The sequence below is a fragment of the Lycium barbarum genome, chromosome 8 (genome assembly GCF_019175385.1).
Source record: "Lycium barbarum isolate Lr01 chromosome 8, ASM1917538v2, whole genome shotgun sequence".
NCBI classification, from domain to species: domain Eukaryota; kingdom Viridiplantae; phylum Streptophyta; class Magnoliopsida; order Solanales; family Solanaceae; genus Lycium; species Lycium barbarum.
Window position 1 is genome coordinate 9,739,604 of NC_083344.1, and position 26,404 is coordinate 9,766,007.

The following is a 26,404-nucleotide window of genomic DNA, read 5'->3' on the forward strand; positions in this document are numbered from 1 at the left end:
GGCCGTGGTCTTCGCCTTGAAGATTTGGAAGCATTATTTGTATGGTGTACATTGTGAGGTTTTCACCAATCACTGTAGTCTTCAGCATGTGTTTACACAGAGAGATCTTAACTCCAGGCAACGTCGATGGATGGAGCTCCTCAAGGACTATGACATCTCTATTCTTTATCATCCCGGGAAAGCCAATATTGTGGCTGATGCCTTGAGCGCAAGGCAGTGAGTATGGGTAGTTTAGCTCGTTTGATTGTTTTCGAGTATCTGTCGGCCATAAAGGTTCAAACTCTGGCCAACAGTTTCGTTCTCCTCGATATTTCAACCCCAGGTTGGATTTTGGCCTGTGTAGAGGCCAGTTCATCTTTATTGGATCAGATCAGGACTCAACAGTTTGAGATGCTTAGTTGAGCAATATTCGAGATGGAGTTTTGAGGGGTGAGGCCAAGGAGGCCTTGATTGATTCTGAGGGCATTTGAGGATTAAGTGACGCGTGTGTGTCCCTCGTGTTGGAGATTTAATTCAGCTGACTTGTCTGAGGCTCATAGTTCTCGCTATTCCATTCATCCGGGGGAAACTAAGATGTATCGTGATTTGAGACAGCACTATTGGTGGCGTCTAATGAAAAGGGATATAGTTGATTTCGTGGGTAAGTGTGGGAAGTGTCAGCAGGTAAAGTATGAGTACCAGCGACCCAACGGTGTTGTCACGACCCGATTAGAGGGCCATGACGGGTACCCGGAGCTGACTACCGAGCACCACTCATCATACTGCTATCACGCCCAACCTATACACATATAATCTCCAGGATAGTGCTTACCACGATTTGATCACAAAACGCTCCGTAAAACATGTACATATATATGTATAAATAAGCCCTCACGGCAGCAAAAAAATAATATAGAAAATATACATCGAGGGTCACATAACATCTGTTACCCACATACGAGTATCTACGAGCCTCTAACTAAAGTACTGAAGTCATGAAGACGGGACAGGACCCCGCCATGTCCAAGTATGTACACAAAAGAATATATCAGAAACTGCACCTCGGATCTATGGAAGTGCTCCTGTGCAAGCTGATATGGCTCCTAGGAAGCTGGGTCGTCTCCCTGTCTACCTGTGGGCATGAACACAGCGTCCGAAAGAAGAGGACGTCAGTACGAGTAATGTACTGAGTATGTAAGGCATGCATTATAACATAATAAGGAAACAGAAGAATAAAAGGTAAGAAGATAACCGGTGACTACTTGCCTCTTAAGGCGGAGTCATGCATGTGATACGCTCAAATTACACCTATTAATGGCGTAAAGCGGACGTTGTCAAATATAATAACCCAACAAGGTTGGGGTCGAATCCTACAGGGAATATGGAGAGAAAAGAGTACTAATCGTATGCGATACTAGTCTTTAAAGGCTTTAATCCTATTCCTGATAGTTTGAAATAGTTGTTGAATAATGTAATTAAGTATTTTGACTGAAATTGTATTTGATGCGAAATAGAGACTAAGGTTGTGTTCCCCAATTTGATTAGATATTATGCTTCAGGTTTCAATGTGATATACTTCTAATGGTTGTTCTATGAATATACACTTGGTCTCTTAAGGACTTCCTAATGTTTCCCAACAGTTAAGTCGTATTTCCTCTTTATGATTCTTCCGAATGTAAAAGAGTTGCAATCGAAGAATGACCAATAATGTCAATTTAGACTTGTTCTTATCTCTAAGTTAGTCTATTAAACGAGGGTTAACGCCTCGAGTCATTGTCATTCAATCTTACCAATACTAACACTCTTTCCCAAGAAAAGTTAATATAATGGCTTAGGATAATGCTTGCAATCATCACCCAATGCTAAATCACAAAGACTGAATGAATACCAACAACCATTATACATACATCAATAATAGAAACCCATTCACATAATATCCATCATGGGACTCACAACCTTAGCTTTAAAATTAGCTACTCATAATTTTGACTAACAAAGAAAGCTTAAAAGTTGACATAATGTACTTACAATGCAATTACAATGTGGAATGGAAGTGAAGTTGTTGCCTTAAATGCTCCAACCACTTCTAATATGAAAAACCTAGAATTTATGCTCTCAAAATGAATCTGACTGCTGAATTAAAATCCTACATTAAGTATTTATAGAGCCAAAAATCGCGCCAAGTTTCTGGACAAAAATGCCCTTACGCGGCATTGTTACGGACCGTAACCCAGGTTACGGTCCGTCCTTCAGTTCGTCATTTGTCAGCTTTGTTGTTACGGCCACATGCGACGGATCGTAACCTGTGTTACGGTCCGTTCTTCTGAGGCATAACATGTGATATTACTTGGCAACTCTCTGAAAATTTGGCTGATGTTACGGTGCTATGTTACGGACCGTAACACCACATCGTAACACTGATGGTTTTCAAGAAAACTCTCTGGAAATTTGGGTCTTGTTACGGTTCAATGTTACGGACCGTAACATGAGTTACGGATCGTAATTCATAGCGTCACGTGTCCTTTCTGGTACGGATCACATTACGGTCTGTAACATAAGTTACGGATCACGTTACGGTTCGTAACATAAGTTACGGATCACGTTACGGTTCGTAACATGAGTTACGGATCGTCATTTAGCTCCAATTTGTTCGTTTTTCAGCATTTCATCTCATTTCCGATCCTTTGTCAACCAATCCTATAAAACACAAAAATAACATAAGAAACAATGTAAAAACACTTAAAAACAAGCAACACTTCTAGTTACAAAGGCATAAAATGTGTCGAAATTCACCGCACATCAGCATGCAAGCTGATAAAGTAAATATCATCATATCAAATATTGTTGCGGAACGTGCAGCCCGATCCGTATATCATCATATATCAATATATTGCCGCGGAACGAACGGCTCGATCCATTACCCATATATCCCGCGTCCGGGACGATATCATAATATACCAACTGATCGGGTGGCCATGCGTCTATAGCGCCTCACCTTTCCCCATGTCCCCTATATACATATACATCTCATATACATATATAATATAAGTAGCATGCATGAGAGCCCAAATAAAATGCGCTTTATCGGAGTGACGTAAGGTCGTGAACCTCTGATTACATTATGGCCTCATCGTCATCGCTACGTCTCAGCTTGAAGGAACTAACATCATGAGGTGAGACCACAATGAAGAATAGCATCAATGAAATCATATACGTAGAAATATCGACTTCATGAACACATCATTATCATCGTCACTGTCATGGAACATGTCTCATAAGAAACTCTCGAAGATCTTTAACTTCCATTCTTAAGGATATAAGAAGGTCATGGGAGTATAGGAAAGAATTATATAACAAGAGTCATGCCTTTGAAAGAAGGGGGCTAGCCTTACATACCTTTATATCTCTTTAACGATATCGACCACGTGTTCTCCTTCCAAATTCACAGTTCTATATACACAAGGGTTCGTACGAAGATTAGATCATCCGAAGTATACTTAAGCTTAAACTAAAGCGGCTAAGATTAACAAAAATTGAACAGCATTTCCTTTGTTTCGTCATCTTTTCCTCATATAATAAAACAACCGCCAAACAACACAACGACACCCATAATATCATAATACGTAAATTTCCTCAAGTTAAACATTATTCAACTTCCAAATTCACTTCTGAGATCCTCCATGACCATAACTATAATACAACTTCATGTCTATCATTCACATAATAATTCCTCAACATCATTAGCACCATTCGTAATAAGATTATACTCATATTACACCATGAACCATAACTCAAACTACTTTTCAACCCAACATACCATTATTTGCATATTCGAGTTCGTATTCCATATTTGTTCCTAATTCAAGTTCTTCAACTACTAAACGTTATTACTAACATGAAAAAATTGTATAACTCACCTTTGTTCATGTAGAGATGATCTTTGAATGCAAGTACTCCACTTGAGAAGAACTCAACTCCAATACCAAAGAGATTCTCAACTTCTATCAACCTTAGGGAGCATCCACACCTTTGATTCTACCAACTTTGGATGTTTGATCTTTGATTTCCTTTCTTGGATATGTATTAGTGTGTTATGAAGAGGGTTCTAGAGGTTTTTGGAAGGTTGGAGAAGTGAATAATGAGAAAAAGAAGAGGAAACCGTGCATATATAAAAATTGAACTCAGACCCGACCTGAAATATACTATCTACTATACGGACCGTACAATTTATACGGCCCGTATAATGGACCGTATGTTTCTTCCAGAAACTCACCCTTTATAGGAAGGGTTCTACGGTCACGTATACGGGCCGTATAAAATATACGGTCCGTATATATGACCGTATAATCCCCAATTTTTTTTTGAATTCGTTCTCGTCGCTTCGTTTGATCTCGAATCCTTATGGAACCTTCTTGGTACTTGTGTAACACCTCTTTAACGATCTAACCAACATTATAACTCGTCCTCAAGACCTTACTAAATATTCGTTAGTTCGATAACCATGAAATCCTTCCTAAACATAGCTTATACTTCGCTTCCATGATGAACCTAGTTTCACCAAGTCATATAGCTTAAAAAAACTCTTATCGTATATGCCTTAAGTTTTCCAATCACCCTCTTATAGTCATGCTAACTTCATGTTCGCCTTAAGCTAGCGTTAATCTATTCATGACGCAACGACATAAAATTGCCGAGGTGTAACAGGTGTGCTTTAGAGGATACCTATTCCCAAGTGGAAATGGGAGAGGATTTCCATCGATTTTGTTGTGAGTCTTCCGAAGACCTTGGGCAAGTTTGACTCTATTTGGGTGATAGTTGATCGGTTGAATAAGTCCGCTCACTTTGTTCCAGTTCAGGTTTCCTATACCGCGGAGAAGTTAGCCAAGTTGTACACTCGGGATATTATAAGATTGCATGGGGTTCCTATTTTTGTCGTATTTGATTGGAGTACTATCTTCACTTCCCAATTTTGGAGGGCTTTTCATGAGAATTTGGGTACCCGATTGGATCTCAATACAACTTTTCATCCCCAGATTGATGGCCAATCCGAGCCAACCATTCAGGTGCTCGAGGACATGTTGAGAGTGTGTGTTAATGATTTTGGTGGTCATTGGGATCAGCACTTACCATTGGTAAAGTTTGTGTATAATAACAATTATCATTCGAGTATTGGCATAGCATCTTTTGAGGCTTTATATGGTAGGAGATGTAGATCTCCGGTTGGCTGGTTTGATGGGTTCGAGGCTCGACCGTAGAGTACTGATCTATTGAAAGAGTCCTTTAATAGAGTGAGAGTAATTCAGGCCAAGCTTTTGGCAGCTCAGAGTTAGCAGAAGATGTATGCATACCGGAAGGTCCGAGATTTAGAGTTTGCTATTGGTGATCATGTTCTATTGAAGATTTCAGCCATGAAAGGTGTTATGAGATTCGGGAAGAGGGCAAGTTGAGCCCCAAGTATATTGATCCATTTGAGATTGTTGATCGTGTGGGTGATATAGCTTATGAGTTGGCATTGCCGCCAGGCTTGGCGAGAGTTCATTCGATTTTCCATGTTTCGATGCTGAAGAAGTACCATGCTGACGAAACCTACATTGTTCGTTGGGATTCATTATTTTTTTATGAGAATTTGATCTATGAGGAGGAGCCTATTGCGATATTGGATTGGCTGGTTCGGAAGTTGAGGTCGAAGGAGATTGCTTCTGTGAAGGTGCAATGGAAGCATCGTCCTAGTGAGGAGGCTACTTGGGAGACTGAATCCGACGTGTGTAGTCGATATCCTCATTTGTTCGTTGATTCAGGTATTTTCCCGTTCTTTTCCTTTCTTCTCTCGAGGACGAGCGAGTGTTAAATTAGTATCTGATGTAACGACCCGTTTAGTCATTATAGTCTTTCCGGTATTTTCGCCCCTTTTCGAGCTTGCTTAGCTCACTTTTGATCCAAGCGAATCGTTGACACGCTTCTCAAGGTGTCTAGATTTGATTCGGGCGGCTATTTATGAAATTTGGACTTTAAGCAAAAAAGAGTTGACTCAAAGTTGACTTTTAGGTAAACGAAGCTTTTTAGGGAATCCGTCGATTTCGAGAGGTCCGGATGGTCATTTAGAACTTGTGTGTATATCTGGTACGGTTCCTAATTCACTCGGATGCATTTTGGGACTTGGATTGGGAAATTGAAATTGAGGTATCGGGAGTTGAGACGGTCAATGAGACCTCCGTTGGGAATTCTGAGGCTACGAACGCGTTCGTAGCGTGTTTTTATATGTGTTTGTGTATGTAGTTCGTGAGCAGATTGCCTCGGGAATGAGTCAGAAATTCGAGTTGAAGTGTGAAAACTTGGAAAGTTTCTGGTGTCTGGTGCCCACTTTGGCGGCACCAGCATCGCTACAGCGGTACCTCTGGAGCGGTCATCCTGCCGCTGGAGCGATCCTTGCCATTTGGGCATGACCGCTGGAGTGGCCTTAGCGTCGCGGAAGCGGGTGACGGACAGTGAGTTTATTAAATGGGGTGTTAAAAGCCCTTAGTCTATCATTTAATATCATTTCGAAATTTGAGCTCTTGGAACTATTCTTGGGGATTATTGGTGAAGATTCTTGGTGGTAAATTCTCCTAACAGTCTTGTTATTTCATTGTTTCTAATCATCTTCCTTAGTAATGGAAGATTAAAAAGGGGTTTTGATGGATTGTATATCTCGGCTTATTAATGATGAAATTGATTGGGTTTATGCTAGATTATGATATATCTAGGATTGTTAATCATATATTTGTCATTATGTGTTGAATTCTTAAATCCAAGAGTTAGGCTCCCAAAATTGGGGGGTTTTACTTAAAATTCTAAATTAGGTGAATCCTTGAGTTAATTTAGCGATTAGTTGTTGGGTTTTGATCACCAGGTGCTTAATTTGATATTTTACTCTCGAATTTCCCATTTTAACCTTATGGGCCCGGTTTCCCCAAATCTAGGGTTGGTTTTGACCTAAATTGAATGATAGCAATATAGTTATTGATCTTCGTGATTTCAAATCTAGATTTTGAATATGCTTAGACTTTATTGATCTTGAGGCTCAACGGAAGGGGAAAGCGAATGAGTGATTGTTGGTGTTTGCTGTTCGGCCATCCAGGTAGGTTATGGCTTACACTTGGTGAGACTTCGTGTAGCGAAACATATATTTAGATTATATTGACGGAGAAAGCATGTAAACCATTGGGTATGAAGTTGGGTCGGATATTATATTAGGTTGGGCCCTGTTGTGTGATTAGGGTTAACCACCCCATTATATTGTGGTTCATTTGTCCTATTGTTGTGGGCTCTATGTCGCATAGTGATAGTGGATATTGGAGGTTATTGAGATATCTTGTTCATGATATTGTGGTGCCCCACTCGTTGGCATTTGATTTCGGGAATAGTGTTTTTATATGACTTGTGTAGATTTTCATAATATTGTTGGCGTACCTATGTTTGCTACTTGTGATATTGATCTGATTATTCATGTTAACTGATACATCGCACGCATTCACATCTATCATGATATATTGGTGGTACATTGTTGATACTTGATGAAACACTGTAATGAGCTGAGCTCAGTTTGCATGAGAGTGATGTGAGTAGTCTGATGTCCGATGGTTGTCCTGAAATCGTGGATTGTGTGCGAGTGATGTGAGTAGTCCGATGTTCGATGGTTGTCCCGAAATCGTGGATTGTGTGATGTGAGAGTACGATGTCCGATGATTGTCCCGGAATCATGAATGAGTGAGTACATGGACTTCACAAGTCCCTCATGGGTTGTGCTACTGGGATGTCGATACTTCCGTCCGGAGTATATGGGTACACTATATTGCATTGGCATTCTTACATCATTACATTGCATTGCATTTTTGGCTTATATTGTGATGATATGGTGATTTACTTGCGTTGTTGATTTCAGATTGGATATATTGAGACTTGGTACACTTGAGTTTAGATGCTTCAACCTAGGTGATGACGAATACTTGGTTCTGGTTTGTGTTTGATTTATACTTGTTGATTTATCTGCCTATCCTGCTTTATTGTTTGAATTATGTTAGTTATACTTTATCGGTCGATGATACCTACCAGTACTGTGGTTTTGTACTGACCTGCACTTGCTACATTCTTTTATGAATGCAAAGTTCCAGGTTGGGTCTGCTTCCATCTTCCGTGGCTGATAGTCGCCATCAGTACAGCGTCGAGTTTCTAGGGTGAACATGAGACATTCGCTGCCTTGAAGACTCCTTTTATTATGTCTTATTTTTCCATTATGAGACATAGACAGATTTGATGTATTATTATATTTCAGACTTGTATATTTCCATTTAGATGCTCTTGTATGGCTTAGACCAGACCCTACGAGTATTTCTTATTTTCGCACTTGTTTCTATATTATATCGTGAGACTTACGTGATTATTCTCTTCCGCTTAATTGAGTTATTTATTTTTGTCTTTATTTTCATTCAGATGAGGGTTCGCTTACCGAGGTGGGAAAGATAAGTGCCCGCACGGCTTAGCCAAAATGGGTCGTGACAGGTAATACCAAAAGATGAAGAAAATCTACAGAGAATAAGTAAGCACATAGTTAGTACTTGTTGTAGGTTTGAATTATTCTATTTTTATAGATTATAATAAATTAATTTTATACAATTTAATGATCTTGGTAAAAATAAATGTAAAATTGAAGAAATTAAGTATACTTTATATGTTGGAGAATGAAAGAGTTGGTTTGATAAATAAAATATCACATCAAAGTCTAAGTTTGTAAGAAATTTGAAAGCTCTATAAAAATGAAGTGGTTCCACACATAGGTAATTTGCACCGTCATATAATAAAAAAATGCCATATAATTGAAATGTGGAACTTAAATAAATGGTTCATTTTAGAAATACTATGAAGGTGTAAAAGAATTTAATTTTTATTTACTAATTTCGGGGGGAAATATGTTTCTACAAGCTCTCTACAATTAAACTATTTTTATAAGTTGTTTACTCACTTTTCTGGGTTATCAAACCGTGTTTTTTTATATGTTCTACTTCTAATCTACAATTGTTTTTTTAAGTAATTTGGTAGGATCAAGATTTGTCGGCAAGAGAACTTTAATAGTACGTAAGTCGTAACAGGATTTTGATGAAAGTTCTATGATATAGAAATCTTTTATAATGTTCTCAGACCTCAGTCAAACAAATAACCAAAATGAAATCAAAATCATAATTACACGATAGTAGTAATTTAGTGTAATTCAAATATGGAAAGAGTTTACGTAAATGCAGTTTTTAGTTTGGAAGGACTCCTATGACAGTGTTAGGTGAAATATTATAAATATAATTAAATAATAATTTGAGAGAGAAAATTGTCATGTACTATTTTAATTTAATTATTTTTCTAATATATAAGATTTCAAAATCAATTTAAAATTACTATGATTTTATTTTCTTTTGGAGACATTGAATAAAACTCGAATTCAACTTCCTATAATTTCTATTAGAATTAACAATCTAATTAGAAAGTTTGTCCGGAAAAAAACTATTGTAAGAAGGATTTATAAACCAAAAAAAGGAATTGGAAGTGAGGAAGGAAAAAAGAAGACGAAGAAGTCCTACACCAAAATTAGGAATAGGCACACGTTATTCCGTCCATGATTAAATATGTCAAATTGTTAAAAGTCCATGATTAAATATGGCAAACTGTTAAAACATATATAAGCTATGTAATTAATAATAGTTCTTCAAACCCTAAGGTCCATCAGAGTTTTTTGAAGGCTACTCTACCCTAAACCTAGCTCACGCCTATGAAAAAGAGTACATATTTCCTTGAAAACACATCTTGAATATATTATAAACTCTTGGTATTCATAAAAAAAAAAAAAAAATCAAGACATCAAATATTGTCTTTCTCAAAGCCGAAGTGATCAACAAGCAATCATCCTTAAATATACTCAATATATCAAAGTGTTGCCCCGCATTCTAGGCGATCATATACGTCCAATCATCCCATGTTCGAGAAAGAAACTTAGAAGAGAAGAATAAAGAGAATACACAAAATTATACTCACAATCTTAGTAAATAAAATCACTTCTCTTAGTATTTGTTTTGTGATTGCAGTTTATTTTTCATACATGAGAAATTTTATTTTCAATGTCGACATATATATATTTATATTCTTTTTAAAATAAATGAATAAGGTATAACTTGAAGCGGACCATAAATTATGTTGGGCTAGAACCATAAATTATGTTGGGCTATCAATCCTTCCCTTCAAAGTTGACAAAGTTTGTTCACTGAAGAATGATTTTGGTTTGATGTCATGTTGAAAGATTTCAGGTAAAAGTAAAAATAAGTTGGCTTTTGCTTTTCATTTGGCTTCATGATCTTTAATGGATTGTAGTAGAAGTTTAAATTGATATGATCAACATTTTCAATTGCTTGTTAAAAAATAATACTAATAATCTTGAGAAAAGATTGACCTGCGTATGAGTTGCTACACCCCTACAAGCTAATTTTCATCTCATTTCATGATATGATTTCATCCGACCAAAAAGTCATAACAGTGACTTTTGACTCTCTCATACTCCCTTCAAAATAAGACAATTTTGTGTCATTCTTAACCAATCTTTACTTTTTCATGAATTGACTAAATCGTATTCCTAACTGATAGTGACTTATAAATTACATACGATAAGTAAGTAAATTTTATAAAGAGAAAATGATAAAAAAAAAAACACACCTCAAGTCTCACTTTTTTTTGAGTTTCCTATCTGAACTATTAGGTGTGAGAGTTTCATACCTAAACTATCACAATTAGTTTACATAACACAACTCAACTATCAGTTGTTCACTTTTCCTACCTGAACTATCGCCAACTAGTTTGCAAAACACACCTCATTAAAAGTGAATAAAGGTGTGTTTTGCAAACTAATTGGTGATAGTTTAGGTAGAAAAAAAGAACAACGGATAGTTGCGGTGTGTTTTGCAAACTAGTTGTGATAGTTTAGGTAGAAAATTCTCACACTTGATAGTTCAGGTAAGAAACTCAAAAAAATGTGATACTTAAGGTGTGCTTTTAATCCTTAACTCTTTTATAAACCCCATTTGATTAATGCGATTTATTGCTAACATCATCTCCTATGCCTTCGTTACGTGACCGGTTTTAAGTCGCATCTAATGAGATTGGCACATCCATGGAATTTCCACAAAAATAACATGTCAATGCAATTCCATTTTCTTAAAACCATTTAGAGAAATTTTATTTTATAAGTCACATAACCAACACTACTTGTGTGAGGCTACTTTACTCTTGACAAGTGGACCCTTGCTATTTTTTAGCATAAAAAAGAAAGGCAATTTTAAAGTGCACATTTAATTACCTAGCTAGAAAAAAATTCAAAATATCTTCAAAATCTGCTAATCGAGAATGATACTAACAAAATTGGCGTTAAGGAAATTTTTAGTTGCAATGTTCTAAAACCTTTCGGAATATAATTTTTTTTATTGAAGATCTAAATTAATTTTTTCTCTAAATATTTTTTTTGGCAAATATTGAATTATAAATATTAAAAATTATTGTATAGTTATTTCTATGTATATGTTGATACACAAGTGCACCTGGTTCATGATCATGTGTTCTTAATTATAATTCTTTCAACTTTTTTGAGCAAAAGAAAAAAAGAAAAACGACTATTAGCATATAAGACCAAGTTGTGGAATTTTAACACTAATTTATTTGCAAAAGTTCATTCCTTCATTAGCATAAGAGAAATCGATTATTACATATTATAAAATAAGAAAAATAATATAAGATGATCAATATATATTGTTATCAGTCTCTATTCGTTGATTTTGAAGATATTAAGTTTTCTCTTTCTTTTTTCTAGCTAAACATTTTAATTAAGGGAAAAATTAGCATTGTCTTTCTTGTTTATGCTTAAAACAAGCAATTATCCACTTGTCAAGTAGTAAAGTAGTCTCACATAAATAATGTTGGTTATGTGACTCACAAAATAAAATTTCTCTTTTATAATTTAGTCTATACGAGTAATATACATGTATAGTGGCTAGCTATGATAATAAATATTTTTGAATGAACGGTCAAATGTGTAACTTTCCAAGTATTATGTATATGAGCAGGAATTAAGATGGTCAAGAATTGATGTTTATGAATTATGAATTAGCATTGAATTCATAACTCGTTTTGATTGTTAGGTTCCCAATTTTATATATATATATATATATATATATATATATATATATATATATATATATATAATTGAATTTTTCAAAACAAATACGTGATTTAAGCAAATTTTTCAAGACAAGTACGTGATTTAAGCAAGGGGTGAATTACGTATATATACATATTAAGGAGAAATATTTACGAAATGTGACGATGGTTTTTTATTTACAAAACATAACATTACAAAACCTATAACAAACATACTTTGAAAAAAAAAATTAAAAATATTTATTCTTATTTTTTTTCGCTCAAAAATTTCTGTATGAAAGTTGTATGAAATGTGTATATCTCGTTCAAAGTTTAAAAAGTTCACTAAAAATTTAGTGTATGAAAACTATATCAAATGTGTATATCTCGTTTAAGGCTTAAAAAATCACCTCAAAATTGTATGTATGAAAATGGTATGAAATTTGTATCTCGCTTAAGGCTTAGAATCTCGCTCACATTTTCGTGTATAAAGTTCATGTTAGATTTCTCTAAAATTAATACAATTACAACAACATTGTATACAACTTTGATACAATATTCAAGACTTAAAATAATCGCTTAAATTTTTGTATATGAAATGTGTATATCTTGCTCAAGGCTTAAAAAATTCGCCCAAATTTTGTGTATGAAAAACGCATGAAATGTGTATACCTCGATCGAGGCTTAAACATTATGCTCAAAATTTTATTTATGAGAATGGTATGAAATGTTTATATCTGGCTCAAGACTTAGAATTTCATTCACATTTTGTGTATGAAAAACGATATTAAAAATTTCGCTTACACATACAACTTTCATACACAAAAATTTGAGGTAATTTTTTAAGCCTTTTAGCAAAAAAAAAAATTATAAAAAATAAATAAACTTTTAAAAAAATATAAAATTGTTTTTTTAAAGTTTAAATTTTTTTTCTGAAAATAAAATAAAAAACGAAAAATATATGAAAATCCGTCATGTTTCGTAAAATATCGTTATGTTTTGTAAATAAGGAAAACTATCGTCACGTTTCGTAAATATTTCTCCTTAACATGTATATATATATGTAGTTTTCCCTTAAGCAAAAGCAACTGAATTCCTCCGAACACATATTATATTGTAACACTAAATTGGAAGTGTAACAGTTGTAGTCAAAGCTAGCTAAATTTGTTTTGTCAGTACTGATAAAATCTTGGGTTAGACAACTTTTCAGTTTGGATTGTCAATGAGGTTTTCTATTGCTATGTACATTTGACTAATGTCTCTTAATGCATATTTACTTTTAACAACGATCATAACTTAATTTGCCTACCATGACACAACCTCCCTTCCTTTTTATTGAGAACTTCTAATACTTCTTATTTTACTTTCATTATATATATTGTTGGTTTGAGATAGAATTTAAATGAAGAAACAAGGGTAGTGAGAATCCGTGCAGCGAAACCCAACTTGTTTGAAAGGAGCATAGTTACTGTTGTATCATCTTTAAGTTCTTCAATATTACATAATCTCTAATCAGTTTGGATTGCATTTCGATCTCTATGTGAGACCAATAATAAATTTCTTTAGCCATCACATTTTTAAAATATCCTAATTCTTATTTTTCATGTGATTCTTTAAAAGTGATAATATAGTTTCTCATTTTAGATATTCATAAAAAATGTTTACTCACAATATTTAAGACCAAACTTCACTTGCAAATCTTGCAAACCGCTCTTACTAAAATCCGTTTTTATTCTATGATTTTTTTTTCTACTTTCTGTACAAAAGTACTCAATTATTTAAGAGTAAAAATTTGTGCCGTATATTATTTAACAGAAAGTCGTAGTACTCTGGATATTTTTTTACAAAGAAAAAGGTACATAGCTACTACTAGAAATTCACTTCCTACTAAAGAAAGGAAATACATTATTACATAAAAGGAGAATCTGCCATGGTCATTCTATCAATGAACCTTTACACAGAACAATCTACAGATTTTTGGTAAAAAGAATGGTTTCAATAGGCAGAAGTTTCCAAGAGGCATCCAATGCCACAAATTTATATATATCATCAGCATAAATAATATGGTGGAAGTAGTATTTACATCTAAAGCACTTGTGTACTTTACAAGGCTTGCAAAAATTGAAGGACAGAATGAGTATCCTCTACAAAAATACAGCAAAAATGTACATACTACTTATTCATTTTACCTACTTGAATAGCACTGGAGCTATATTCTTCAAAACATATGTTGTTACTTTCTTTCCATATAAGTCCACCAAATGCAAGCTGGAATTGTCCTCCTCCATTTTTTCCGCTTTGCCCTTCTTCCGGCAAAACTCCAGGCCCTAAAGTCACAAGTGTTCCCGGGTATGACCCGTTTCATTTTACCCAAAGTGAACAGATTCCAAATCTGGGAGGTAAAACAGCAATGAAGGAAAAGATGGCTGTTGCTCTTCGATTCAGATTTACAAAGAGAGCATCTTAAGGAGAGTTGGAATCCCCTTCTATGTAGATTAATTTGAGTGAGGCATCTAATGCCACAAAAAAGCAACACTATTTATAGTGTTTAGAGATATTGCCATCTTAAGCTACCTGTCGGATATAAACACACAAAACTAGAAAAGTATTGCAGTAGGCCACATTCAGGAGCGCATACCAATACTAGAAGAACCAGACATGCAAATATTACAGGATTTAGCGCACAATCCATTTATTTGTTGTCATCATCATCTAGTAACCTCCTCGTATATAAGCATTTAAATGGTTCAGCTCATCCCAACGCTCACTTGCAGCAGCACGGACAACATCTCCAATGGAATGTTACACCGTTATCTGGCAAGTGACATGCTGTGTCAGACAAAAAGAAAGAATTGAAAGAAAGCTTTGAAGCATGAGCGTTGTCCTTAGAGAAATATTTCATGTGTGAATTACTTAGAAGATTCCCCTTCTTGGTAAGTCCTCAATTAAGTTGGCAAGAAAGGGAATTTTCTATACAAGAATGAGCTTCAAAAGAGAACATGGCTTTTTATTTTTATAAGGATTAAAAAAAAAAAGAGAGACAAAGAGTACGCGCTGAATCTCGGAATCAGAATGGAAAGGCGTAGGTCCGAAGATTGGGGAAGCATGATACCTTAATCTAATAAACTAAAAACAAAAAGAGGAAGGAAGGAACTAAAGAAACTTGAATTTCATGTAAATTATGAAGGCAGCAATAAAGGGAGGGAACAACTATGCAAGAGTTATTCATATAGCTAAAAAAATATTAAGTTGGAGAGTGAATCCCAAAGAACCATCACTCAATTTCCTTGATGCTCAAAAGCAGAGACAAACATCAGGAGGCAACTAAGCAGTGTGTTATAGCAGCAGTAAGGGGTGTTTGAATGGCCCATTGGCGCTGTATGTGGACTTCAATGTAACTAGATACACTCATGAGAGAAACAATAACCAAGATTGACCAAAGGGATAAATGATTTTTCAGATTTTATTGAAGACTTAGAGCTGGACAAGAGGAGATCCAAGGGCTGGCCTCAAGAATTGACAGTCTGTTACAAACAGAGAGGGATGAACATTTCAAGTATATAAAACAGATGCAACTTGCCAAAGTAATATGGGGTCGTAATCCTCAAATGTTAACAGTGTGGACAATAGTAAAACAGAAGATCACAGCTGACATTTGACATTCAAATTTGAAAACATGTAATTGGAACATGAAGGCTTTGTGTACACGGTAGAAAATGGTGGAACAAATTTGAGGTGACAGGGAAACCAGATTTAATATTCGCCAGCAAAATGAGATTACTTATAAGGAAAATTGATAGGATGGAGCATACAAGTCTTTAGCAACATTGAGAGAAAAGCAGAGGTACTGTACAAGTCAATGCTGTTGGACAAACAAGCAGAAAACAAAACTCTTTTCAACCACACATAGTTCAGAAGGCAGATTTAACCTAAAATCCCATGAAAAATGGAGCTAAGAGTTGAAAGATTTCAAATCCATGAGTGATTACTAGTATATATAACAACAACAACAACAACCAAAAACCCAGTCTGATCCCACGAGTAGGGTGTGGGGAGGGTAGGATGTAGGCAGAACTTATCCCTACCTTTTTGTGAGGTAGAGAGGCTGTTTTCCGGTAGACCTCAGCTCAGAAAGAGTACCTAACACAGTAATGTCAGAAAAGAGAAAGCAAATTAACAAGATACAAAATAATAGTGGCAACAGATAGTAATACACTTCAAGGAATAATAAACTATGCGATAACTGAATACTACTACTAAAGGATAAATAGTAGCACAGTATATATAAAATTAGCCAAATTGATGGCAAAAGATTGAAGCAATTTATCAGCAAAGTGGACAGAAACTAGTTGGCATTTACTAAAAATAGACAAATAATGGACGCGGCAGCATTAAGCCGTTAATAGCAAATGAGGCTTTGGATTCGGGGAAAAAAAAAAAGATAAAGGAGCACTTGGCTATTGATAAAGCCTAGACATATAGGAGGTGTACAAACCTTGTAAATTGGGATTTTTGATGAATTCGATGGTAGATATGGGTTTTGGGAACATTACCATTCTCAAAAAAAATAAAGTTTTGGGAACAAGAGAAATTGGATAAGGTTTTACACATCATCTGTCAAATTCTCAATCTTGATAAATTGTACACCTGTAGGTTTGGCATTACCCAAACAATGCCTCTTAGATTGATAAAAATCCTCCACAGCTGGGCTGTAATCCTACAATGCAAAGATAGATGACTAACTATCTCAACTTCTTCACCACACAAATAGCATCTGGAACAAAGAGAGAAATTTCTTTTTTTTAGGCTTTCTTGAGTCAAAACAGCTTCACTTGCCAACAGCCAACTGAAACATGCAACTTTGTGAGGCACCTTCACTTTCCATATGTGCTTCCAAGGCCAATGTTGCACTTGTTGGTTCCCCTGGATCAAGAATTTGTAAGCTCAGCTCACTTTGTAAATGCCTTTTCTGTCTTCTTGCCACCATAGTTTGTCTGCTCCTTCCTGTGTTACTTTAAATTCGTCCAGTTTTTTGAAAAATTCTGTCAATGTATTGATTTCCCAATCATTGAAGTTTCTTCTAAACTGAATGTCCCATCCTTGAGCAGTCCAGTTCTCAGCTAGCTTCTTATTCTGATGTACTGCTAGTCCATGAATGCTTGGAAAGAGTTCCTTTAGGCAAGTGTTTCCCAACCATTTGTTCCCCCAGAAAGAAGTGTTTTCACCATTGTTCACTTTAACAGTGGAATGTATCCTCAAGAAAGGCCAAAGGTTTCTTATAGATCTCCATAAACTGACTCCATAAGGGGTGTTCACCTCCTTAATCATCCAATTATTATCTTCCCCATATTTTGTTTTGATGATCCTTCCCCATATTTTGTTTTAATGATTCTTCCCCAGTAACTTTGAGGTGTTTGTGAATACCTCCACAGCCATTTGAGTCTTAAAGCTTTGCTCTGTAACTTTAAGTTTCTGATACCTAAACCACCTTGCTTCTTTCCCAGTATAACATTACACCACTTAACTAAATGGAATACCTGCGTATCTTGGTTACCCTTCCAAAGAAAGTCCCTCCTGATCTTATCAAGTCTTTGGATAACTCCCTCTGGAATGGGAAAGATGGACATCATATAGGTTGGGAGTGCATCCAGTACAGAGTTAATGAGAGTGACTCTGTCCCCTAGTGATATGTATTGTGACTTCCACCTAGATAATTCTTCTCACACTTTTCAATCACACAATTCCAGATATTCATAGACTTTGATTTAGCACCTAAAGGCATTCCCAAGTAAGTAGTTGGCAATGAACCTACTTCTCCACCCAAAATCCTGGTCAAATCTTCCATATTATTCACTTCATTGATAGGATACATATGACTCTTTCTCCAGTTAATATGTAAACCAGAAATTCCTTCAAACAGTACCAGAATAGTTCTCAAAATCTTTAGTTGATCTTCATCAGCATCACAAAAAATTAAGGTGTCATCTGCATGTTGTAAATGTGTGATTTCCATGTTTTCCTTTAAGTTTGAGCTTGTCGCAACCTCGAAGCCTCTGATCCAGTTGTTGGCTCTTGCCACTTTGATCATATTATTCAGGCCCTCCATGGCTAAGACAAACAGTAAAGGAGATAGGTGGTCACCTTGCCTCAACCCTCTATGTGCCGGGGAAAAACCTTCAGGTGCACCATTGGTAAGAACTGAGAACCTGACAGTTGATATACAATACTTTATCCACTTGATCCATTTTCTTCCAAAACCCATACAAGAAAGCACTTTCAGCAAAAACTCCCAGTTGACATGATCATATGCCTTTTCAATACCCAACTTGCACAAAATTCCTGGCTTGCCTTGTTTAATTCTTGAATCCACTGCTTCATTGGCAATTAAGATGGCATCCATGATTTGCCTATCTTTAATGAAAGCCATCTGCTGTACATCCACTATAACTCTTTTAAGCCTCTTTGTGAGCACCTTAGAGTTCAATTTATAGACACTGCCTATTAGGCTAATGGGTCTAAAGTCTCTCAACTCCTTAGCACCGGTCTTCTTTGGGATTAAAGCTATGTAAGTAGCATTGAGGCTTTTCTCAAAAATTCCATTAGAGTGGAAATTCTAAAAAGTAGCCATGATATTTGGCTTCAGTACATCCCAACATTTGATTAAGAAACCCATTGTCTAGCCATCAGGACCTGGGGCTTTGTCCATGGCACATATCTTCAAGCATGACAACACCTCTTGTTTTTCAAATTCCCCCTCTAGAGCTGCTTTTTGTTCTTCATTAATAGCAGGACAGTTAATTAGGTTGCATGAAGGCCTCCAATCTATAGACTCAGAGTACAAATTCTGATAGAAATCAATAATTTCTCCCTTTAGTTTTGTTGGATCCTCCACTATTTCTCCTTGTATCACAAGCTGATCAATGTTGTTGCTTCTCATGTGCATTGGCCACTGTATGAAAGAAACTGGTGTTCCTATCCCCTTCTTTAAGCCAAAGAGCCCTAGATCTTTGTCTCCATGGAATTTCTTCATTTTTAAGATGCTCTTCATATTCCATCAACAAAGATGCCTTCATAGATCCTATTAGCATTCTGTTCACCACCACAGCATCTAGTGTAGCCAATTGACTCAGAATCTGAGTCTTTTGAAATCCCAGGTTTCCTTGGCTAGTTCTGCTCCAATCTTTCAACTTGGCTTTTAAAGCTTTGAACTTACAAGCCAGAATGAAATCTGGTTTGCCTGTAAAGACAAAGCAGCTCCAGCTCCGCCAATCCCTGATTCTTTCCACAAATCCATCAGTATTCAACCACCAGTTTTCAAATTTGAAATAGGATTTGTTGTGCTCCCACACTCCACACTGCAATTCAACTGGGAAGTGATCAGATTCCAGTCTTTGCAACAGTGACTGCTTGATATTCCTGAATTTATCATCCCACTCATGTGAGAATATAATCCTATCAAATCTGGATACTATTCTATAGTTATCACCCTTATACCATGTAAAACACCCTTCCTCCAACTGAGGGTCTACCAATTCCTTGTCTTCTATGAAGTCTGAGAATTCCTCCATGGCAGGACTTCTTCTTCCACAGTTCATTTTTTCAAAAGGAAATCTAGTAACATTGAAATCTCCACAGACAGCTCAGGGGCCATCTGTCAAACCCCTTACTGCCCCTAGTTCATCCCACACATTTTCCCTCTCTGTTCTGCAGTTGGGGCATATACTCCAGTTATATGGCACTCAAAAGTTTGAAAGAGTGCCACAAACTTACAGTTGTAAAGCTGATGACACTGTACCGACTGGACAGTGCAGCAGCACAACTGTACTTTGCTAGTGGACAACGCAATGTCTCTTTCATAACAAGACTTGCTGCACCTATATAAGCAACATGATACAAGAAAAAACCTAACACTTTGCAAATCAGAAAATTTCATATATCTCAAAGTGCAAGCAGCTGCCTCTCAAGGTGCTCACAAGAACAAAACTGCAACAAACAAAAGGACCAGCTCCCAACCACTGAAGATATCTTAAGTCCTTAGGCTTGTTGAGTCTTTGTCTTTTGTTCTTAACTTGTATTCCTACACGGCGTTCAAGAAGTGTAATAGTAGGACAAATCTACAACCATTCTGAACTTGTTCACTTGGCTAGAGTTATTCAAGGTGAGTTCTTTGCAATAGAGTTATTGTAAAGGTCTTGTAAGAGAGTTATTGTAAGGGGAAGGGATTAAGAGTTTAATTCCTAGGTTGCAATAGGTTGTAATCTGAAGTTGCAGATCTACAACCATTCTGAGTTTGTTCACTTGGCTAGAGTTAATCAAGGTGTGTTCTTTGCAATAGAGCTATTGTAAAGATCTTGCAATAGAGTTATTGTAAGAGGGAGGGATTAAGAGTTTAATTCCTAGGTTGCAATAGGTTGTAATCTGAAGTTACTCGTTTATAGTGAAGTTGAGAAAATCCTACTGCTATAGGTCGTGATTTTTAATCCCTTGAGCAATGAGTTTTTCACGTAAATATTTTGTGTTATTTACTTTCCGTTTTACTTAAGGGAATAGTTAGAGAACCAGGTTCTGCACTCTGTTTGGTGGACTCGTATAATCTAACACACAGTAAGCCAGCAAGCTGATCATTGAGAGAGATAGCATCCAATTTCACCAGCAACTCACTTACATCTTGAAATTCCCAATCAAATAGGTCCTTCACAGGACAAATGAACTTTTCATTGACAATATTATTGTTTTATGATAATTTCAATTCCCATTAAGCATCAGGTACTCTTGGATCATAGATAAGCTTCCAATGAAGTATATTCTCAAATAATTTGAATATGATGTCGACCATTCATCTGTAGTATATCCTATCTGGTTCGGACAAGTTTTATTTCAATTTCAGGAAAACCAACATTAGTTAGGGCCAGAAGGATGGAGTATAACAGCCCAGCCCACTATTATGTACGCTTTCAGTCTAGGCCCGCACGACTTTAAAACGCGTCGCTAGTTTGTAAGGCCTGCTTACTTGTATACCCAGCATCTCTCTCTGTGTTTTGTCAATATAGGACTTTCCTCCTAAGCTAGTGTGTCGCATACACCCACTCTTATAAACTCAGCGTCCTCGCTGAGATTTGTCCCACCGCATGGGATTTGCCTAGACTCAGCATTGAAGTTTACCCCGCCTATCTAGGATTTGCCTAAACCCAATTGAACTTTGCCCCACACTGACAAGGCTGACACAAGAGTAGCTCTGATACCATTTATAACAGCCCAACCCACTAGTGATATTGTCCGCTTTCGGCGTAGGTCCGCACGGCTTTAAAATGCGTCGCTAGTGTGTAAGGCTTACTTCCTTATTAAAAAAAAGGCTTGCTTACTTATATACTAAACATCTCTCCTATGTTTTGTCAATGTGAACTTTCCTCCTAAGCTAGGGTGTCAGATAACAGCCAAGCCCACTAATGATATTGTCCGCTTTAGGCCCGCACGATGTTATAACGCGTCACTAGTGTGTAAGGCCTACTTACTAATATACCCAGCATCTCTTCTATGTTTCATTGATGTGGACTTTCCTCCTAACCTAAGCTAGAGTGTCACATACACCCACTCTTATGGACTCAGCGTCCTCGTTGAGATTTGCCCGACCGCATGAGATTTGCTTATATTCAGCACTGAGATTTGCCCCGCCTACTTGAAATTTGCCGAAACTCAGTTGAACTCTGACCCACACTGACAAGGCTGACATAGGAGTGGCTGCGATACCATCTAAGTGGGTTTGCCCCGTCTAAGTTACATGCAGTTATTGATTCTTAAGAAAATAGAAAATGATAATACCTGAGATAACCAAATAACACTAAAAATGATATTACTAGAGTTGTAATGTGTACACATAAGGAAACTCACCATTATTATTTTTTAAAATCAGTATGGTACTCTTGGATCATACATAAACCTCGACAAATATATTCTAAAATAACTAGAACATTGTGCTGACCATTCATCTATAGTATGTCCTATCAATTTTGAACAAGTTCTATTTCAATTTAAGGAAAATCACAAATATTAATACTAAATGGTTCACGGATAGAAGGATGGGTTGAACTTGTCAAAAAGATTGTTCCCAAAACATTTCAAGTTGCATGTAGTTGTTATTTATTCACAAAAAAATAGAAAATGATAATACATAAAGATAACTAAATAGCACAGAAAATGATATTCCTAAACTTATAGCGTGTGCACATAAGGGAAGTCACAGTATTACTCATATTATGAGTGCAGTAACATCTGATTTCCAAGATAAATAAGAGTGAAAAAAGAATCAAAATATCAAAAGTGATATACCTCCCCTCTGTAAGCCTGCCTGGAAAGCTCAAGCGATGTACTAATTGCCATTTTTTCAGCTTCCACAATTGCATTGGATATCATTTCATAATGTCAGCCGAAGAAACAAAGCGAAAGAAATATTCACTTATTATTTTTTGATTGAAGCTCTGGTATCATGTCAAGGACGGAAGGATTCTCACTTATAGCCTTTACTAGTAACTCAGTTGTAGTTGCATCAAATGAGAAGCCCCTTCTAGTCATTTTCTTCATAAAAGTTTGCATTTCACTAATTTTGCTACACCTGAGAAATCCTTGCACAAACACATTGTAAGTGACATTGTCCGGAAAACAATCGTTGTCCTCCATTTTTCTTAGCATATCTTTAGCTTCATCTAACAATCCTTCTAGACAAAATCCATTTATCATTGTATTGTATGTTCTCTTATTTGGAAGCAATCCAATTGAAGAAAGCTCCTCAAAAATAGCACGAGCTTTGTCGACTTTACCATTTTTGCACAATCCATTAATAACAACATTGTAAAATTCAATACTAGTCTGTTCTATCTTTCTTTCCAACTTATTAAAAATCGACAAAGCTTCTTCAACAAGACCATACTTAAAATAACCATTGAGCAATGTGACATGAGTGTATAGATCAGGAATGGGCCCTGCAGACAACATCTCATCATAGATTTTTCTAGCAGATCCAATTCTTCCAACTTCAAACAGACCATGCAAAATAGTAGTGTAGATAAAAATATTAGGTTTTAATACCTTTTGAGAAATTTCACGAAACAATTGCATGGCCTCAACTATTTTCTTTTCCTTACAGTATCCATTTATTAGTACGTTATAACAAATAATGTTAGGTTCCATATTTTTATCTATCATGATATCAAAAATTCTCCTCGCTCTATCCACTTGACCACGCAAACAATATCCATCCATTATCGCATTGTAGGTGATTATATTAGGCTCTATACCTTTTTCAATCATGTGGCTCATTATTTCCTTGGCATCTTCAACTTTTCCTTCTTTGCATAGTCCGTCAATCACAATGTTGAAGGTGCGCACATTTGGATAAATATTAAGGTTCACCATCTCAGAGAACAAAGTCTTAACTTTTTCCCACTGGCCAAGTCTACACAAACCATCAATTAATGAATTACAGGTGACTATATTTGGAGGGATGTCTTTCTGCTTCATCTCGTTCAGAAGGTTGATAGCAGCATCCGAGTTTCCATCTTTGCAAAGAGCATCTATAACAATGCTGTAGTTAAATATGTTGGGCTTAGTGTTTCCTTGTTCCATTAACCGGAGCAAACTTAATGTTTTTTGTGTATGGCCACTTTTGTTGAGTCCATTCATGACGGTTGCATACATGACTTCATTGGGCTCACAGATATTCTCCCTCACCAATTTTTTGAACAACTCAACAGCATCTTTGACCTTATTTTCAGCAAATAATCCTCTAATTAGGGTGGAAAAAGTGACAACATTAAACGGAATGCCATTCTTCAAGTAAATGGGTAACACAGAAAATGCACAATCAGCACGATTCATCAGGCAGTAACAGTTAATCACACTATTCAAGATGACTCCATTAATTGGAATACCTAATTTCAGCATTTCTCGAAAAAGAGAAACGACAACAGAGTAATGCTTCATATTGAGAATAGTCTTAAATAATTTAGAGAAGCTGACAAGAGAAGTAAGAGGCAGCATTATGACCATTTGATGGAAGAGAGTAACAGCGTCATCTAAAGACTTAACACTCTCAAAATTGGTATTAGCCCCAAGTTTAGCCTTTACTGAAATGGACTTATTAGTATGGGTTGAAGAATAAAGTCTAATAATTGTAGTTGAAGAAGAAGAAACGGAAATAGGAAAGAAAGAGATAAAGGGAATAATACCAATGTGCAGATAAATTCTCTTCATCTTCCAATGAATTGCTGGAATTGGAGGTGAGAGTGTTGTGCCCTAATTTTGGTCAAAGCTTGTTGGGTATGCACACTGCAGAGAGAGAGAGAGAGCTCAAATGAAATAATGCCCAATATCATATACTCATTCCGTCCAATGCGAGGGTGAAGATCTATTTGGGAGTCAAACGGCTTGTTTATTCTATCGGGTCGTTTGGTTTAAGGACTCGTTAGTCCCGAGATTATATATCTCATCTATTGGATTATTTTATATAAAATAATTTCAGTATAAGTGGATTAAGAAGGTATAAGTTGGGTTATCTCAACATTAATTTTTATACCATATTTGGTACAAGGTATAAATTTATCTCAGCACTAATTTATACTTTATACCAAATATGATATAAAAATTAGTGTTGGGATAACTCAGCTTATACCTTAAATCAAACTACCCCTCGGATAACTATGAATTTGGTACAATATTGCCCTTTGCGCCTCTATCTAACTAAAAATGCCCTTGCCTTTAACATTTTGGCTCAAAATTGCACGCTCCACACAATTAAAATTATTTGGCTCAAAATTGCACGCTCCACACCCAATTAAAATTATTTAATACATGACCTTACATGTTTGGCCTAATTTTGGGTCTCATAATAATAATAAAAAAAAAAAAGTGCTCTCTCTCTCTCCACTCACCACGCCACCCAACCTTTGATCAATTCTCTTCTCTCTTTCATTTTAGTCTTCTTCTTCCCATCAACCCCTCCCTTCTCTAATATCTTCTCTAATTACTTATTTGTTTGCTCATTTTTAAAAAGTAAACCATTTAATTATGCAAAATTATTTTGATTATGACCAAAATTATTTAATGAGTTTGAGTTTGAACTGATCCTAAGTTTTTATTGAGCTTATTTGTGTTGAAATTTAGTTGAATACTGTAAAAAAAGTTACTTGTTTAATCTCGTGAAACCTCCATAAAATTTGGACATTCATTGATTAACATTGACCTCAATTTGAAAATTTAATTTCGAAATTTGTTGGCTATTTGAACTTGGTATGTTGGAATTTGGTTCATAAGCTCAAGCGTGATTGAGTATACTTGGAAAAAAATCCATTAAAGAAGTGAAGTGAACTAAAGCTGCCATTGAGAAGCTTTTCGAAGCTTGCTTTAAATTACTAAATCTGTAAATTTTGGTGTTTAAATCAATTGGGTGATACTATTTTTAAAGTTGGTAGCATGAATGACCATCGAATTAGGGATTAGAACCTGAAGAAAGAAGCAGAAAACTTCATGGAAGTCATTAATGAAGCTTGAAGCTTCAAGTTAGAAGATGACATGGTGGCGGTAGAGATTTTCTCACACTGGCTGGTCAAAATGTGGGTCATGGATGGATTTTTTTTTTAAATTCTGGAAGGGTTTAAATTTGGGTCAATCAGATCTGGCCACGTAATAAATAAATATTTAATTATTTTAATGTGGCCATTAAAAATAAGGGCAAATTAGACCCAATAATTTAATGGTAGGGGCATCTTTGGCTTGATAGATGGACAGAGGGCACTAGTACCAAATCCAATTGTTAAGAGGCATTTTAGGACCATTTCCCCTTTTTTTTTATTAGCCTCTGTTTAGATGGAATTGTAAAGTATAGCCCTGTATTGTATTGTACTTGAATACAATGTTTGGACGGAATGTATGCTTGTTACGGTATAATAACAATTTTATTATTTGTTTTGACTGTATGGTACTGTATAATAACATGAAAGTTTACTAAAACGCCCTTAATCCTTAATTACAAACTAATATATATATATATATATATATATATATATATATATATAAATTAAGGTAAAGGATAAAATAGAAACTTTAAAACAATAAGTAGGTGGTGGGTGGAGGCGATCATTGGGTGGGTGGTGGAGGGGTGGGAGTAGTGTTGTCAACTACAACTTCACAACAACATCATCAAAACCTAGTAATCAATTTGGCCCACAATCAA

At 35.9% G+C, this 26,404-nt stretch overlaps 1 protein-coding gene across 2 annotated transcripts; it reads right to left on the bottom strand.

The window, feature by feature from the left end:
• Positions 1–14,189: 14,189 nt before the first annotated feature.
• Positions 14,190–24,608, bottom strand: LOC132605902 (putative pentatricopeptide repeat-containing protein At1g12700, mitochondrial). 2 transcript variants are annotated; one of them, XM_060319170.1, is made up of 3 exons: positions 22,507–24,608; positions 16,266–16,320; positions 14,190–14,994 (listed from the first exon to the last, which is right to left on the bottom strand). In XM_060319170.1, the coding sequence occupies exon 1, from the start codon at positions 24,424–24,426 to the stop codon at positions 22,630–22,632; it is 1,797 nt and encodes a 598-aa protein (XP_060175153.1). In that variant the 5' UTR covers positions 24,427–24,608; the 3' UTR covers positions 14,190–14,994; positions 16,266–16,320; positions 22,507–22,629. The 2 variants fall into 2 exon arrangements, with proteins under 2 accessions (XP_060175153.1, XP_060175155.1); XM_060319172.1 differs by having other exon boundaries at positions 14,190–15,009.
• Between the last annotated feature and the right edge of the window lie 1,796 nt (positions 24,609–26,404).

Excerpts from the sequence above, each read along its gene's own strand:
- LOC132605902 (XM_060319170.1), bottom strand. The coding sequence starts at position 24,426 with ATGAAGAGAATTTATCTGCACATTGGTATTATTCCCTTTATCTCTTTC.